Genomic DNA, 16,631 nt, shown 5'->3' with positions numbered 1-16,631 from the left:
AGGCAGGCTCGAACCACTGAACTAAATCCCCAGCCCTTCTCTTAACTCTTGATACAACAAATGAGGAACAAAAGGATTCAGGAAAGGTGAAAATTCATTTTAATAAAGAATTCAAGTTTTCCACTTAGATATTTTTCTTTTTTATCCTAAAATAAGAACACATGGTAAAAACATGAGTTTTCCTTATTATACCTATATGTGACATTACTACTGCACCAACTCTAGGAAATTCCTTCATAATAACTTCCAGTACTGTGTGGACAGCTCTATGGTCCAACATGTTGAGAAACATGCCTAGCAATAGGGAAACACCCCTGATTCTTCCAGCTCCTGCTGAGAGACCTGAGTCAATATTTGAACATCCTTCAATTTCTACCAGTTATCACTTACACTGGCCTGTATGAGCCACAGAACTGGGGATGTAATTGGTACAATGTGTCATTCAAAATGAATTCCAAGATTCTACATTGTAGATTTTTAAATCAAATGGATATTAGCATACTACCACATAAAACCTGGTATTAAACATCTCAGTTCTACCTAAGATGTTTCACCTGATTGAGTCAGTATTAAGAAAACATGCAACTGTATACAGCACTAGTAATTTAATACCATATAAAGAACAGAAATAATATGTACTGATACATAATATGCAATATAAGTAGAATAACAAATAAGAACTCCTAGCAACAATTATACAACAAAACTAACTTTTAAAATAATCTCCGGAAATTTGCCCCCAGAGGAGTTTTCACTGTTTGACCATGTACTCTGCAATTACTTTCTCTTTATTAATTACATAATGAGACATGTCGCAGAGAACAAACACAAACTCTGTCCTAAGGCACAATCATAATTTGTGTAAGGAAAAGACTTATTAGACTAAGATAACCAAAGAAATAGCTCTTTTACATGACAACTAAAGAAACCTGATTAGGAATATAAAAATTATTTCCCACCGGGGATTTAGCTCAGTGGTTCTGCCACCTGCCTGGCAAAGGCGAGGTTCTGAGTTCAATCCCGGTAACCAAAAAAAAAAAAAAGGAAAAATTAATTTCCTTATTACCTGTAATCTATCCTATCTGGCTTGTTCAGCAAAGGTACAGAATGATATTGAAGAGCCAGCATCCCAGATTTAGTCACTAAAAATTGTAATGATAATAGTGACCATATACTTTAAATATTTATTAATGCTTATGAACCTCACAAAGTGCCAAGAGACAATCTGGAGGACATCATTATTTTTTGGTTTAAAGATAAGCAAATCCATTAAACAAATAGCCAGCAGCAGACCTTGTGGAAAACACGGAATTTTTTTTGAACAGAACTTTTGGTTCCTAGGAACTCACTCTCTACCACTCTGCACTGCTGCCTAGCTTCTCTCTCTTTCAGATCTAAAGCTTCCATCCATTTCTTATCCTAAGAATCACAGCCAGGTCTCTGGTCCAGGAGGGAGCTGAACAAGATATGTAGATACAGCATATTAGAGAAGCACACCCTTAATTTAACTATTAAATCACAGGACAAACCCTACTGATGATGGTCCACTAGCATTATCATTCATTCCTAACCCCACAGCAGTTGTTCTCAGTTTGCTGCTAGAGAGATTTAAAAACCTCAGTGTTTATACTATCCGTCACCCATTGAAACAGAAACTTAAGGGTGGAATTATAAGCATTACATTCTGTAGAATGCTCCTGCTGACTAACCTTGAGAGCCAGTGTCTCACAGAAACTATACAAGAAAGACTCAGGGAATTAAATTTAAGTGCATGATACAGGAAACAAAGTCAAATGTCAAACAACATCACGGAAGATGCAATTTACGTTTCAAATTTTAAAAACAAGTAGACTTTGAGTTTCTTTATTTATCCTAGACAGATTTGGCAGTTGATGTTAACCATATCACTTTTCACTTAATAGTTAGTGTTTCAATATTGGCTTCTGGTAGAGCTCGCAACAGAATGGGTAGTGTCAAGTACCTCTCTGTTTGAAAATGTTGTTGCTTTGTATACACATTACTGGCATGGAATAACCATCTTAATTGAAATGGGAGTAAAGTTGTGTGTGATTATCTAAAATGTGGAGAAAGAGCAAAGCTGGCTAACACCTGTAGCCAGCATCAGAGGCAGCAGACAACTGCTACCTGGCAAGTCCACTCATGTTACTACCATTCGAAAGAAATACTAAATTTATACACAGAGGAAAAGACTAAAAGGATTTAGCTTAGTACTGAAAAGGTAACTAAAATAGTTGTTTTCAAAATATAACGCTAAGTGACCAGTTGCATCCGACACATATCTGTTGACCCGTCCCCCAAGTCCCTGTCAGCTTTCATCCACAATGATAATAAACTACAGTAATTCTGGTAGGTTTACTTTTGGTAAGCAGACACTTCTCATTTATATAATTCCTGTCAAGGGTATAAAAACTGCACTGTAAAAAAGTTGATATTTTATTCTGATTTCATGCAAAGTTTATGTCAGAAGAATTTTAAATCATCATGATTATTTGATGTTTAAAGAAAACTTACTTCAAGCAGAATTTGCAAATGGGAAGGTGTATTAGCACCAAAGCAGACATCACGCCAACCTGTGGAATATCTGGATGTATACATACCTCACTCTACAAAGTAAATGCTGCTTTATGTTACATTCATATGGTATAAATCCCGGCAGAGCTCAGATCTACAAATCTCAGATCTGTAACTATGTGATCTATAACTATGATTTAGCTACAAAGGAATTTAGGAGATCTGAGGAAGAACTTTAAGGCATTCAGCCTGAAGTACTCAGAAGAGGACAGAAAGAAGTCTGAGAAGCTTTATGAACTAGGTCTTGGGAAACACATATGAAAAGCGATAATTAAAAATACATGATATTGCCTCAACTGAGAAGCTCCTTCTTCCATCAACACACCCTTGAGGGTACAAGCACATACACAGAGAAAGTACACACTGGAATCTGTTACTGCGATCCTTTAAAATGTTGCACCTGCTTCCAACACATTTATATGTGGGTATGCCACTGCATCTGCCTAACAATGCTAGACTTCCCAAATGTTTTGGAAAAAAATTAAAATAAGCATCTGCTAATAACAATTTCATTTCATCCTAAACAGTTTCATTTTGGGCTGAGGAGAAAAAGCCAAATTATGAAAAGAATAAAACTACCTTTAAAACTATGCAGCAAACACATTTCAGAAGGTAGGGCTATAAATAGATGCACACTGTAAATATAAAATCATCAGGCTGGCTGAGGCTGCAATTTAAACTGAAGCTCCAATATGAACTTACCTGATTTAAAGTCCTTTCAACATATGCTTACAATCAGAACAGATCTCCTTTTTCTAGCTGCATAGTAAAGCATAACACCCTCAAGTATATTTTACTTATCTCAGTCTCATCTCTCATCAGAAGCAATACTTTGCAGTTTCATTCAGAAGCAGAGCAGCCGTCCCTGAACAGACTCAGAATGAGCACAGAAACAGTAATGGAAGGGATGTAAGTTAAACCCTACAGCGGCACCAAGAAAACATCAACATCCCACTGAAAAGGCAGCAATTTCTTACAAGAGGTGCTTTTCTTAGCTCATTTTCCAAGCTAGCTCCTTTTCAAACATAAAACCTCTCGGTTATGAGAGAGGATCTTACCTGAGCTGATCATACTGTGCATTCTTTGCTGAGCCAAGAGCTGCTCCCATCCAGCCACCCCATCTGAGGAAAAACAAGATTCACTCTCGTAAATTGTCTGCAGCATATTCCAGTCACTCTTACTTCAGCTACATGAAAGATTCATCACTGCTCAGTGCACTGGCCCCAGGAGCTACCCTGGCTGGTCCTCCCTCCTCCCTGAGGAGAAGCAGCAGAGTATCAACTTCGACAATGGTTTCTTTTCTGCTCGATGGACATACACTTTCAAAAACAACAACAACAACAACAACTGGGCACTTTCCCCATGTTACCAACCTGTGTGCTGAGTGGAAAACACAGAGTGGATGTTAGAGCTCTCTGGAGTTTTAGGTTATCCCGGCAACTAAAAGCAGGTGGGAAATAGGAATGTGCTTCGAGGTTATTTCTTTGTCAGAATAAGTAGAAAAATATTAACTCTACCCACTAGGAAAAGAAACCAATTAAACCTGGCTTATAGTTCTTCAGGCTGCCAGGGTTTCTTTGCAGGAACCCTCAGTCGGGCAAGTGGCTCCAGCCGATGCCCCTCTCCTATCTGTGTGTCTCTCTCTTCCTTTCTCAGTCTCTCTCAGCTCAAGTTGGCTAAAGCTAGTGATAATCCATTTGCATATGAATCAACAACAGCATGGCCCACAGGCACAGAAATAGAACAATGGTCGGCCTGAGCCAAAAATAGGTCAAGCATGGCCGAGTGATTGGAGCCTGCATTAATGCATTTAAAAATACCCCAGCAAACCCAGCTGTCCAGCCTCTATCTTTCAAACCATAATTCTCTGTTGCAGGGCCTTAAAAGCAATTAACTCTTTCCTCCCTCCAAGCCTGCTTTATGCACTGTTTCCATACTGGCAATTTGTGTCCAAAGCAAGAAAGGCAAGGAAAAAAAAATTAAGAATCATAATTCTAAAAGGGCAAATGCACATACATTTAATTTCATTTTATTTTTGTATTATGCGTTTTTGGAAGAGAGGGGAGAGAAGTGCAGAGCTCTGTATTGGTTCTAAAATAATACTGGAAGCTTTTGCTCATAATGTGGTTTCTGCCTCACCCACGCACAGCAATCCTGGTGTTCTATTTTTGTTGCCTGTTTCTCTGGCTACACGGCAGTTGGCTGTAGCACTAGAAGCTTTTCTGCCTTCTAGTTTCAGCACTGACAGGCGATTTAGTAGAGGTAGTTTTGGAAAACAAGTACACCCCAGAATAAAATTTTTATGAAGGACTGGCTTGATCTTTTTTTAAAACTTGCTATTTATGTAGGGCAATTGTCCATTTACAAATCCTAATGTGATGGTAGTACCAACTATCAATTTTATTGCATCCAATTCCTGCTAGGTCTCAAAACAAAAACACAAAATCGTGGCTTGGACCTGAAATGTTGCATTCTCTCAGGCAAACTCCAATTTACTTGCACAAGAAAAAGAAAGGGATCCTTTCTTATGGCTGCAGAATAAATGAATATCTACATCTGTTGATAAATATGTTCAGTACCCACACACAAATGTTCTGTGTTCATATACATATTGGGTGCCTTAAACATAGACCTTATTTTCTGTAGAAACAGCATTTATCATAGTTGATAGAATCTCAGACCAGAACACATTGTTGCATTCACTTATAAAGTAAATGCACTACACAGTACTAGGTAGTATAAAACTTGTATAATTGTTATAAATTTATAACATCATTTCTCTGCTCCATTTTGTTGTTTGCTCATATATGTTCATAAAATCACAATCATAATTTAATAACATTTATATTAGATTTGATTCTCATTCCTGCCATCTATTAAATTTGGAAATTTTTTTTTTACTTTTTTGAAAAATTTTACCTATATGAATGCAAAGTCTGATATTTAGATTAATTTCAAAGATACTTATTAAAGTGAATTAGAATCTATTATTTTAGATATTTTACTGTACCTTTTTTAGCTTGACATTTGTCTGAGAAATAAGTTCTACATCCCAAAGGGGAAATCTAAACATTAAACATCTAAACACTCCCAAGGGCAACAAGAGTAAGAATCCAGAGATCGTGGAAGCTCTCTTCCTTTTTCTGAACTAGTTCAGCAAGAAAGATGTAATTCCTAAGGCATCAGTGGCAAATGGCAAAGGAAGGGAAAAAGGAGATTGTTGTAAGGTCCCCAGAACAATCAGGTGAAGGAAGAGTCTTGGTCAGGGAATGAAACAAGAAGAAGCAAAGAGGCATATTCACAGCTGTGCTGAAAGGAGGAAATATGTCAAATCATTTATCATACAACTCACTGCTGAATTCCCCTTCTTCCCTGATTAACTTCACTTTAATACCACACTTTTGGGAAAAAAAAAAGTATTTGGAAAGATAAGTTACAAAATGTTTTTAAAAAGTAGTTATAACTTCATTTAACTTAAGTTAAACAACAAAATCTTAATGTCTGTACCAACAGATAAGAAAATGTGACTCCATCTGGTATTACAAACTTAAGATTAAGAAATGTGTGACACTGAATGGATAGATACAGTGTGGCTGTAAAAATTTTCCTTCAGAATAATATATGTAATAACCACATATAGCATTTTAGACTTGGCATGAAAGAGAGATTTCCACAATGACCTTCAGACTTGGCCTCAGGGCCCAAAGGCAGCTGAGAGCTGCCTCAGTTTCCTCTGGAAGAGGTTCACCTCTCTGATCAAGACAGCTTGATTTTTATCTGTTTACCTTGGGGAATGCAAGATTTCTTTCTTTTTTTTTTTTATTCTTTCAAATACTAAAACAGCATTTTTATCAAGGTATATTTGACAAACCAAGGTTTTATACAATTTGCAAATTTGATATAGATATAAAATCACTACAGTCAAGTTACTTATCACCTCAGCAAGCTATTTTCTTTCCTCCTTCCCTTCCCTTCCCTGCTCCTGCTTTCTGCTTTCCTTCCTTCTTTCCTCTGCTGCCTCCAGGGAGGGCTGAAAAGATTTGCTTAAAATAACCCAGGTAATTAACTACATAGGTCTAGCATTCGTTTTATCTAATCCTAATATTTTTTCCTTGCTAAAGTCATAAAAATAATTGTTGGGAATATTCAGAATAAAACTTAATGTGACCCTTGGATGACAAATGCAATCACTGTCTAAATGTTCACCATGTTTTTTAACAAAACACAGAAAAGCCATGATAAACATGTGACGGATAACAAAAATCATAACACTGGCATAATATATGCCTACACATCTCTTGTTTTATGTTTAATTACACCCTCAATCCCACAATTGACAAAAAGGAGCCCCAAGCATCTATTGTCATAAACAAAAAATAGAACAGACTCCAGAATAGTGAGTTAGTAATTATTTCTCAAAAGTTCCGGGAAAGGGTACTCTTCTATGTCTTCATTTTGACCAAGTTTTTAACTTGAAGCTTATTTACATTTCATCCCTACATTCTTTCAGCATTTTTCCCATTGGCAGTCTAGTTTTTCATTTAACTCTTAATAATGAAATGATAATTTAGTGTGAAAACATACTGTACGTTTAAAATAGACCTCACTTATCTCTTGGAAAAAAACAAACATCCTCAAAATCACTTCCACTGGTACTGATTACCATAAATTTCAAATATTAAAAACATTGCATTAATTCTCATATTATCTTGATAATTTTGGTAAGAAAATGTGACTAAATTTCTGTTAGGGCATTTACTGATTTTTACTGATTTGGGATAAAAGGTATCTTTTCTAAGAACTTTAAAAAGCTAATAAAAATGTCAAGCTAAGAAGGTTGCATGAAAGTCTTAATATAATGAATTCTAATTCACTTTAATAAGTATTTTTGAAAATATAAATATTACACTTTGCATTCATATAGGTAAAATTTTTCAAAAAATAAGTTCCAAATTTAATAGCAGGCAAGAATGAGAATCAAATCCTAATGTGAACATGTTATTAAATTATGATTATGATTTTATGAACATATATAAGCAAATAACAAAATGTACTGGAACTAATTCCAGAAATATCCTCGACCTCTACTTTAGAATAACTTTTTCTCAAATCAATCTTATTGATGACTGAAGACCCTAGTAGGGAAAGTAGCATAATATGATTTATTCTACCACAAAATATCCTCTGTTCATGTAACCAATCAGATTTTCATTAAGTGATGAATTCTATGATTTTGGGATCTAAGCTTTAAAAAGTCCCCTGAAATACTGAACTGAGCTTTACAAGAATGCTACAAGCTACTTGGCAGTAAATGGTGACCTCCATTTAGTCAAGCATTCACTGACATTTTCGTTTTGCCCACCCTCGTATTTTTCAAACTACTGCAGAAATAAAATCATCCCCATTTGTTTGCAGCCAACTTGGCACTTTCAGGTCCCCAAGGGACAGGAGGAATGGTGAAAGTACACTGCATAGCACTGTTTTGCTAATTAGCTTATTTATCTGAATTTTCTATTACTTGAGGAACAGCACCAACTCTTACTGAGTACTGGATACTGTAGTTACAAGTGATTCTTCTCAACTGAAAAAGTGTAATTTGTCATCAAATAGTTTTCTAATAAGAAAATCATGCCAGGATCCATCAGCAGGTGAAGGGTTTAGGAAAAGATAGTTACAGTGAAATTCAAGGAAGCCTTTTATATGAAAAAAATCAGCAATACCAAAAATTCAAGTCATTAGCCATACTTTGGTTGAAAATAACTTATGGGGCATGTCACCTGATAAATCAGTCTATTTAAAAAAAATTACAGAGGATTAGACATGCAGTCAACCTTCTGCTAAACTACTAAATCAGAATCTCTGCGTTCAATGTGTATTTTAACAAGCCCTCCAAGTGATTCTGATGCACAGGAAAGTTTGAGAACCACAAGATTAGAGCATCTTTCCAAAGCGGCGATTAGATGGCTAAAAATATAGATGGATAAAGTATCTTTTTACTGCAATTTCAAATTAGCAAGTATTATTAGAGAACAATTTTTTTAAAATGAAAATAATTAAACTCAATAAGAGACTAAAAAGCATTAATATGCAAAATATAAAAGGATTGAGGAGGACTGTCCAGAAAGTGATCTTGCAAAATGAGACCAGCAATGTACCTTTTTTTTCAGCTTTAATTGAGTATATTGGTACATTTTAGGGATACAGTACAGTTACATTCATTGTTGGGATCTTGTACCTCCACATGACAGGTCTTGGTTCTCATTTTTTCCCCTTGTCCCTGCCCTCCCTTCACCCGCTCCTCCCCTCCCCATCTACAACCACTTTATTTCCATCTTTTCATTCTCTCACATTTTTTTCTTTTCCCTTATTACCTTTCCCCTACCCATCCCACCTTCCCTACACCTTTAGCTCCTTTCTTCCCTTTTCAAAATGTCAGTAATCTTATTAGGATCTTCTGTATTATTGCAGATTATTCACACCAGGGAAACTATTCGGTATTTACACGTGTGCCTTATTTATTTCACTTAGGAGTATATCTTCAATATGTATCCATTTTCCTATGAATGAATCTATTTTCTCGTTCTTTATGGCTGAGTAATATTCCATTTTATAGAAAAACCACATCTTCTTTATCCAGTTTCCAACTGATGGACAAATAGGCTGTTTCCAAGTTTTAGCTATTACAAACTGTAGGTGTTGGGGCCGTGTGTATGATGTTTCCTTGCTGAGCCACTCTGTTTTAGGTTCTGTTTTTCTGAGTGTTCATCAGTTGCACATCCATGCCTGTACACAGAGCAACCAGCACAGAAGAGACACCAACATAGTCACGCACAGCACCGGAATCAGAAGAATCAGTAAAACTCAATGATCTTTTTGTAGAATCAAGGAGAGTCAGTGTTTTACAGTGAAAGTCAGTCATTTTTATGTTGAACATTATTTCCCAATCACAATGCAAGACCTGAAGGTACAAATATATACAGACAGGAGTGACACAGCTTCTATTTTGATGGCATTTTCAATTTCAGGAGAAATACACTTAAGGTGATTCCTAATATAGAATTTGATAAGAATCTATGTAATGATAAATTTTATTTCAATCTTCCCTGCATTTGATTTCACAATAAGAGATTCAAAATCAATAATACAGCTTGTAGGATTATTATAAAGACTATAGAGAACTATATCATATCTGGCAAGCAGGAACTCAGTAAATGATAGCTATTATTACTATAACTAGTAATAATAAAATGGTCTATGGAATTTTAATTCAAATTATTAAAATATTTGAAAAGCTGTTACACATCTACCTTTTCTAATATATTTTCTTTAAAAAGTTATACAGCTGATTAAATATTGAGTTCCTTACTTGTAGCTATAAAAGCTTCATTCATCAACATTAAAAGACAGTCTATTTTGCTTCCTAATGTTTTACCAGAGGTTAGCATAATATCTGGCACAAGTCACCTAGTAAATATTCCTGCAATGAATAATGATTCCTTCTCCAGAAGATACTACTAAGTGATTAGTGGTCTGGAGTAAATCCCTAATATATTATTAAATCTTTAGTATTTCATTGTTACATATTTTATAGTTTCATGATAAAATATCAATTTAATAGTAAATTTTTAAAATTTTGTTTTTGGTACCAGGGATCAAACTTGGGTCTTTGTGCTTGCAAGGCAGGCGGTGGAACCACTGAGCTAAATCCCTGGACCTAAATCAAAAATTTTTAATGTGCATATCAGAAAAATCATTTGTTGAAATCATGTGCAGTCTATATTTTCATGTGTTGTATTCTCCTTGCCTTACTGTTTTCCCACACAGAGAGGCCAGGCAGGCCACAGACTATAGGAGAAATGACTCCTCCATAGGTTTTCTCCAGTGTGGGCATCATTCTCTAGTAGAATTGGAGTAAACAAAGTATTAAAATAGCCTTTGTGTGAGTTATGTGCACTAGAGAGATTAATATAAAATGCACTTGTCATTCTACAACAATGGATCTAATAATCCACAGCAATGGTAGACTTCTAGGAAAGTCCATTACAGGGTCCACATGCCCTACTTTTAGTCAGTGGGTTCCACTGAGTCTGACATTTCTACTCAACATTCTGAAATAAATATCTGAGAGCCTAAACCCCAACTTTCACTCCTCTCAAAAGTCACATAAGAAATTTATAACACAATTTCACCCTTTGTATACATAGCATTTCTATAACTAAAACTCACATTTCACATAAGGAAACAAAGCAGGTCAACAGTATGGCGCATCACTGCGTGTGCTACATATGCCTGAATCTGTCAATACACATCAACCAGAAACTCCTGCTTTTGCTTCAAATGGTATGCATCTGCTCACGCTAATAACAAAGCATAATTTTTCTACAGAACTGCATGTACTTTGAAATATGAATCAATCCTGACATACCTATTCTATGTTGACTACACTATGTATGTGCACGGTGTTCATGAGATCAGAAACTTAATAGAAATCTCAGTCTTAACACAACAGGCTGTTGTTCGGCTACAGGGCTATGAAAATAAAAATTCCGTAAGTCCAGCTGAATAGTAATCTGCACCACTTGCTATGAATTACATGTGTAATTTTATGTTGCTCTTCGCAGTAAGTTTCCTCTTTATGGAGGTGCATTTTTAATATTTGCCTTCTTGGAAATAAACGGGATTCTGAAAACCACAGACTAATTCGCTCTTGTTAAAATCAGGATAAACACTAGATTTGAGATCTATGAGAAGACAAATTTTCCACATGCTAATATAAGTGCAGGAAATATACAAAATCAATCCACAGGTTTTCACGTGACTTCTTGCAACAAAGGACAAGTTGATTTGTCACCGAGGAAAATCGAAAGAATTTGAGAATGCTTGATTCTAAAAATAGAAATATTTTTAAATTTTTGAAATAAAGATTTAACTTTATTATTCAGTCTGGTTGGGTGCCAACTACCAAGTTTAAGAAACTTTATATCTCCTAAAACAAAAATTTATTTTTAGACAGCTTAAAATATTTGTATCAACAATGTAAAACCAAAGCACAAACATTTACAAGTGGCCATGTCTCTAATGATATGGAATCATAAGTATAAAATATATCCTATTCCAAGAGTCTGTTCCTATTTCAAGAAGAGAGACAAGGGGCTTTAAGGTATTTCAGGTTCTCACCACAGCCTGACTTAGGAGCTCAATCCATTTATTTTTCATCATCATGCAACAAGCCAAAATGCACTGGTATTCCACATACAGACTCCTCACTCTTCCATGCCTTTGCACGCGCTGTTTTTATCATTCAGGATCTTCGTCCATATTTTTCCCCCATTTGGTAAACTTTTTTTCCATTCTATAATGTCCTTCTTTGTGTCTTACCATGCTTTTTGCCTCAAAATTAGTACAAGAGACTTTCTTTTTGTTCACATTTGCTTGCTAGATATTTTTTTATCTTTTTTTCCCATTCTCTCCCTACCTTTATTTTAAGTATGGCAATAATGGGTAACATATTTGGGGATTTTTCCTTTTATCTAGCATAAAAATCTCTTGCATTTAAGTTCACAGAAGGGAGGCAGAAACCCTAGTTGGTCTCCATCTTCTCAAGAGCTAAAAGTTGTAGATTTTTTTCATCTTCAAACCTGGCCGTAAGTACTTTCTTCACAAAGTCTTCTCTAACCTGAGTAATCAAGAGTGAGAAGACCTGTATTCTCTAATCATAACACAAATAACAGTTTATTTGAACAGTTTAGTTACCTATTTGCTCTGCAATCTACACCTCTGCAAGTCAAAAGCAGAAAAATGTCATTCAAATATGTGCCTTTCCCACACTGCTTAGAAAACAACAGGCATGTGTTGGTTGAAAGGACATACATGAATCCACTTACGTGTACATGCAGAATTTAATATGAACACACTTCTACTCATAGCTGTTTTCACAAATAAATGTCAGGCACACATCATCTCTCCCATCCTACCTGCCACTCCTCTAATCTCTTCTCTGGGCTGGGTTTTCCTCTTGGTGAAGAGTTCGTACCGTCCCTAAACAATACCACTGCCTTGGCACACATTATGACCATAATAAGTTTCACATCCTCCATATAGAGTAATGAGATCATAAATTCTATATAGAATGCTTTATTTTCTTAGGATTAAACACAAGAAAAAATACACTTAATATTCCAAGAAATTTATTTAAAACATTTCCATTTCTACACTAAAAATTATTTTTACTGAAAGGAGAAATTCTAACAATTGCTCCTCTGCTCTTAATGGTTACAATATCTATTTGGCACACTGGCTCCCATAAAGCTCCTCCGTATGAACAGGACAGACTGAGAGAACTCTTCTGACACTCCAATGCTCCAGCAAAAACGAGTCCCACCTTACATTCTCATCAACTTTATGTGTCTTGGCAGGTTTAAAGATATCCTACTTTGTCTAAGCCTAGATCAAAGAGAGAGAGATTCTGGAAAATGTGGAAGCCTTAGCTATAGATATTAATTTAGATTTGATTCATGAGAATTACTACATCACTTTCATATGAAAGACAACCATGTAACATTCCAAATAATATGGCTTGCTATGCAAAGAACCTCTGGATTTAGAAAGAATTTTATTTATTTGTTCCTGCCACTTATTGGCCAGGTATAAGCTTTAAAACTTAGATAAATTAGTTAACCTTTATTCTTTCATGTTATAAATGTAGATATTAACATTTGTCTTGTGATGTAACATGGATAGTTAGAAATAATGAATATAAAGTTCCTAGAGATGAAAAGAATGCAATATTACTCAATATATACTTGCTGTTCTTATTACTATAACATAGTATCAATACACAAATTAAGATCTGAACAACTTCAATCCTTAGATTTCCGCATTCTGAATTAAGATAACTACCAAGATCAGCTAAAAATATCCTAAAATAGAATATAAAGATCACTAATTTCCTCTGTTTTAGAAGAAAAATAAATTAGGTAAGAAAGATTAAAGTGAAAATTCTAATTACATTAATATTACTTTTCAGACAACTAAATGCACCACGATTATTCGACAACTCACTGATTCCTAACTGCAAAATACTAAGAAAGTGATGGTATATTCTGGGCTCTTTACAATATTCTCTTATTCTCAGTGTAATGTTATATCTGACACTTTAAGACGAAGAAAGAGATTGATAACAACTCTTCCATGAAACAGAACCTGCACATAGTACCCTGAGTTACATCTGTGTTTGTCATTTCATCAGAATTTAGGAGTATTTTTTTTCTCATTGAGTTTACTGGTACATTTTAGGTACACAGTACAGTTACATTCATCATTGGGATCCTGTACCTTTACATGATGGGTCTTGGTTCTCATTTTTTCCCCTGGTCCCTGCCCTCCCTTCACCACCTCCTCCTCTCCCCATTTACATACATTTCATTTCCATTTTTTCATTTTCTATTTTTCTTCTTTCCCTTATTGTCTTTCCCCTACCCTTAGAATTTAGGAGTATCTTTAACACACAGTGTATTCCCTCCAGCTAATGTGTTCTTTCCAGAGGACAGGGCCAGTCTATGTAAAAATCAGTATGCTCACATTAGGCACTTCACCTGAAGTTATAACAACCTGTTTTTGTAATGAAGTGGGAGCTTTTGTCTTATTTTGGTCAGACCTGAAGGGAATTTTCAACAGTACTTGCCATAAGCAGAAGTGACCCCTTGAAAGCTAAATGCGGTTGTTTTAAATTCCAAACCAATACATGGACCAAAATTTGCTACCTTTTAGCTATTTCAACTGTGAATAACTATGTATTAACTTGATAGAACTCAAACTTAGTTAAGGGGAACTAAACTCTAAGAGCAATTCATTTTCTAAGGGCTAAATGGTAGCGATTCTAAAAGCATAATGTTATCCCACTTAAAAGCAAAGGAGAAAACACTGGTAGAACATAGCATTTGAAAATTCCAGGGGCTTGATTTAATTGAAAATATGAATTTTACTTAAAACAAGGTCAACTATACATATAGCATTTTATGAAAAAAATTTAAATCGATAGAGGAGATGGGAAATGAGAAGCCATAACTACCTTCAAGATCTATGATAATGGAATTATTTCAGAATATCATGGCATAACACTCTTACCCAATATCAAACCCTTAGAGTAACCTAAAGTATTATTTTCTCTACTTTCAAATGAATAATGAGTTATGATAACATCTCAAACAAATATGAATAATTCATAAACTGGGCCTCATGACACATGTTATGATCCCACCACTCTGGACGCCTGAGGCAGAAGGATCACAAGTTTGAGGCGATCTGGGGTACTTTGGTGACTTTGCAAGATTCTTGTTTGGGAGAAGAAAACCAATGCCAAAAGACTGGATGTGGCTCAATGCAAAGGCCCTGGGTTCAATCCCTAGTATACCAGAAAAAAGAAAAAAAAGTGAATCATTAAACATAGTCTAGGTCTTTCAGACATTCAAATATGTGATTAAAGCTAGCTGATGGTAAAAAGCAAGATCAAAGTAATATTTTGAATCTGTTATTAATACAACATATAGGCATTCATAATGTCTGCTAATAAAATCTGCTAGCTTTTAATTCTGTTAGAATTATCAATATAGCATCAGTTTCAGGAAATTTGAGATCTAAATCCAGAATGAACTTAATTAGCAAAAATGCTTAATGACTATGCATTTCCAGGGGGAAAAACACTCCCAGAAGTTATCTGGAAACAATTTGAAATTTTCCAGAATTAAGCTTTTTCACACAACTTGAGTTGAAAAAAAAAAAAAGACTTGCTAGACAATGTAGCCACTCAATTTGAAGGAGTTTCTTCTCCAGGATTCTCCTCTGATCACGACATCAGTGATGCTGGCTGACATAATACATAAATAACCATTTAAGCACATCCACTATCAAATAGATGATTATTCAAACATTTTTCCAATTTATCATAATGTGATTTTTGTCCTTTATTATAGTCCCCTAAACCGGCCCTCATTTTTCATTAGGTTCTTCAAAACCATGTATTCTGCTTGTATTATAAGTATTTTCTAAAATAGCTTTCCCAGTTCCCTCATTTTAGCAATCATTGCCTGTCCCTTGAGACATGCACTCACATACCACCCACTGATGCCTTTGATTTAATGCTCACATAGAAATCAGAAGTCACAAGTTTTCTTGTGCTAGTCCTAAGCACATATTTCTTACCTAATCATTTCCATCCGCCATTTTCCTGTATTCATCTTTTCATAGCATACAGGAAATGCATCACTCAGGGTCTTTGGCTAACTTTGCTTGGAAAAACTGCACCGATAGAAACAGTCATGCTTCTGACTGATAATCTAAAAAACTGGCTTGTGGATGAACATGGGAGCCTTTTTTCTGTTTTTAATTTTAAGTTTCCTCATGAAAACATGTGCCAAAATACCACGTATTGGTCAACCATGTTCAATGGTGGCACAATCAGAATAAAATGGAGAAAAGTTCCTATCATAATGCAACACGTGTGTTTGTGGTGACGCTGATGTAAACACACTGCACTGCCAGTTGTATAGCAGTGCAGCAAGGAATTTACATATAGGATATTATTCTTGATAATGATAATACATTTCATAAACTTAGTGTGACCTAAGTGTATACTGTTTACAACATCTACAGTCATATACAGTGATGTTCCCGTTCTTCAGTTACTTCTCACTCACACATTCACTTATCCTGAGCCACATCTAGTTTTGCAAGTTCCTTTCACAGCAAACACCCTATATATGTGCACCATTTTTTCTTTCTATACTTTATTTTGCTGTACTTTCTCTAAGTCTAGACATGCAAATATTTTACCATTATGTTCCTATTGCCTACGACATTCAGTATAGTAGCATGCTGTACAGGTCTGTAGCTGAACAACAATAGGCTAGACCACATAGCCTAGGTGTGGAGTAGGTCTACCTAAGGACACTGTAATGTTCCGACAATGACAAAATCACCAAAGACACAATTCTCATAATGGATTCCTGTCACTAAGGGACACACCTGGCAATTAAAAGTGA

At 35.3% G+C, this 16,631-nt stretch overlaps 1 protein-coding gene across 5 annotated transcripts in view; it reads right to left on the bottom strand.

Annotated features, from left to right (window-relative positions):
• The window catches only part of Hdac9 (histone deacetylase 9), a 924,083-nt gene that overhangs the window by 486,564 nt on the left and 420,888 nt on the right, over positions 1–16,631 (bottom strand). For all 5 annotated transcript variants that reach the window (XM_033757109.1, XM_033757117.1, XM_033757124.1 and 2 more), the window contains one exon: positions 3,651–3,713. In XM_033757109.1, coding sequence (XP_033613000.1) covers positions 3,651–3,713 — 63 coding nt within the window. The remainder of the gene's footprint in view (positions 1–3,650; positions 3,714–16,631) is intronic.

Source organism: Fukomys damarensis, unplaced genomic scaffold, assembly GCF_012274545.1.
Source record: "Fukomys damarensis isolate Sample0158 unplaced genomic scaffold, DMR_v1.0_HiC HiC_scaffold_4, whole genome shotgun sequence".
NCBI lineage: Eukaryota > Metazoa > Chordata > Mammalia > Rodentia > Bathyergidae > Fukomys > Fukomys damarensis.
Note: the sequence above shows the minus strand (reverse complement) of the source record. Positions and strands in the feature narration are given on the sequence as shown.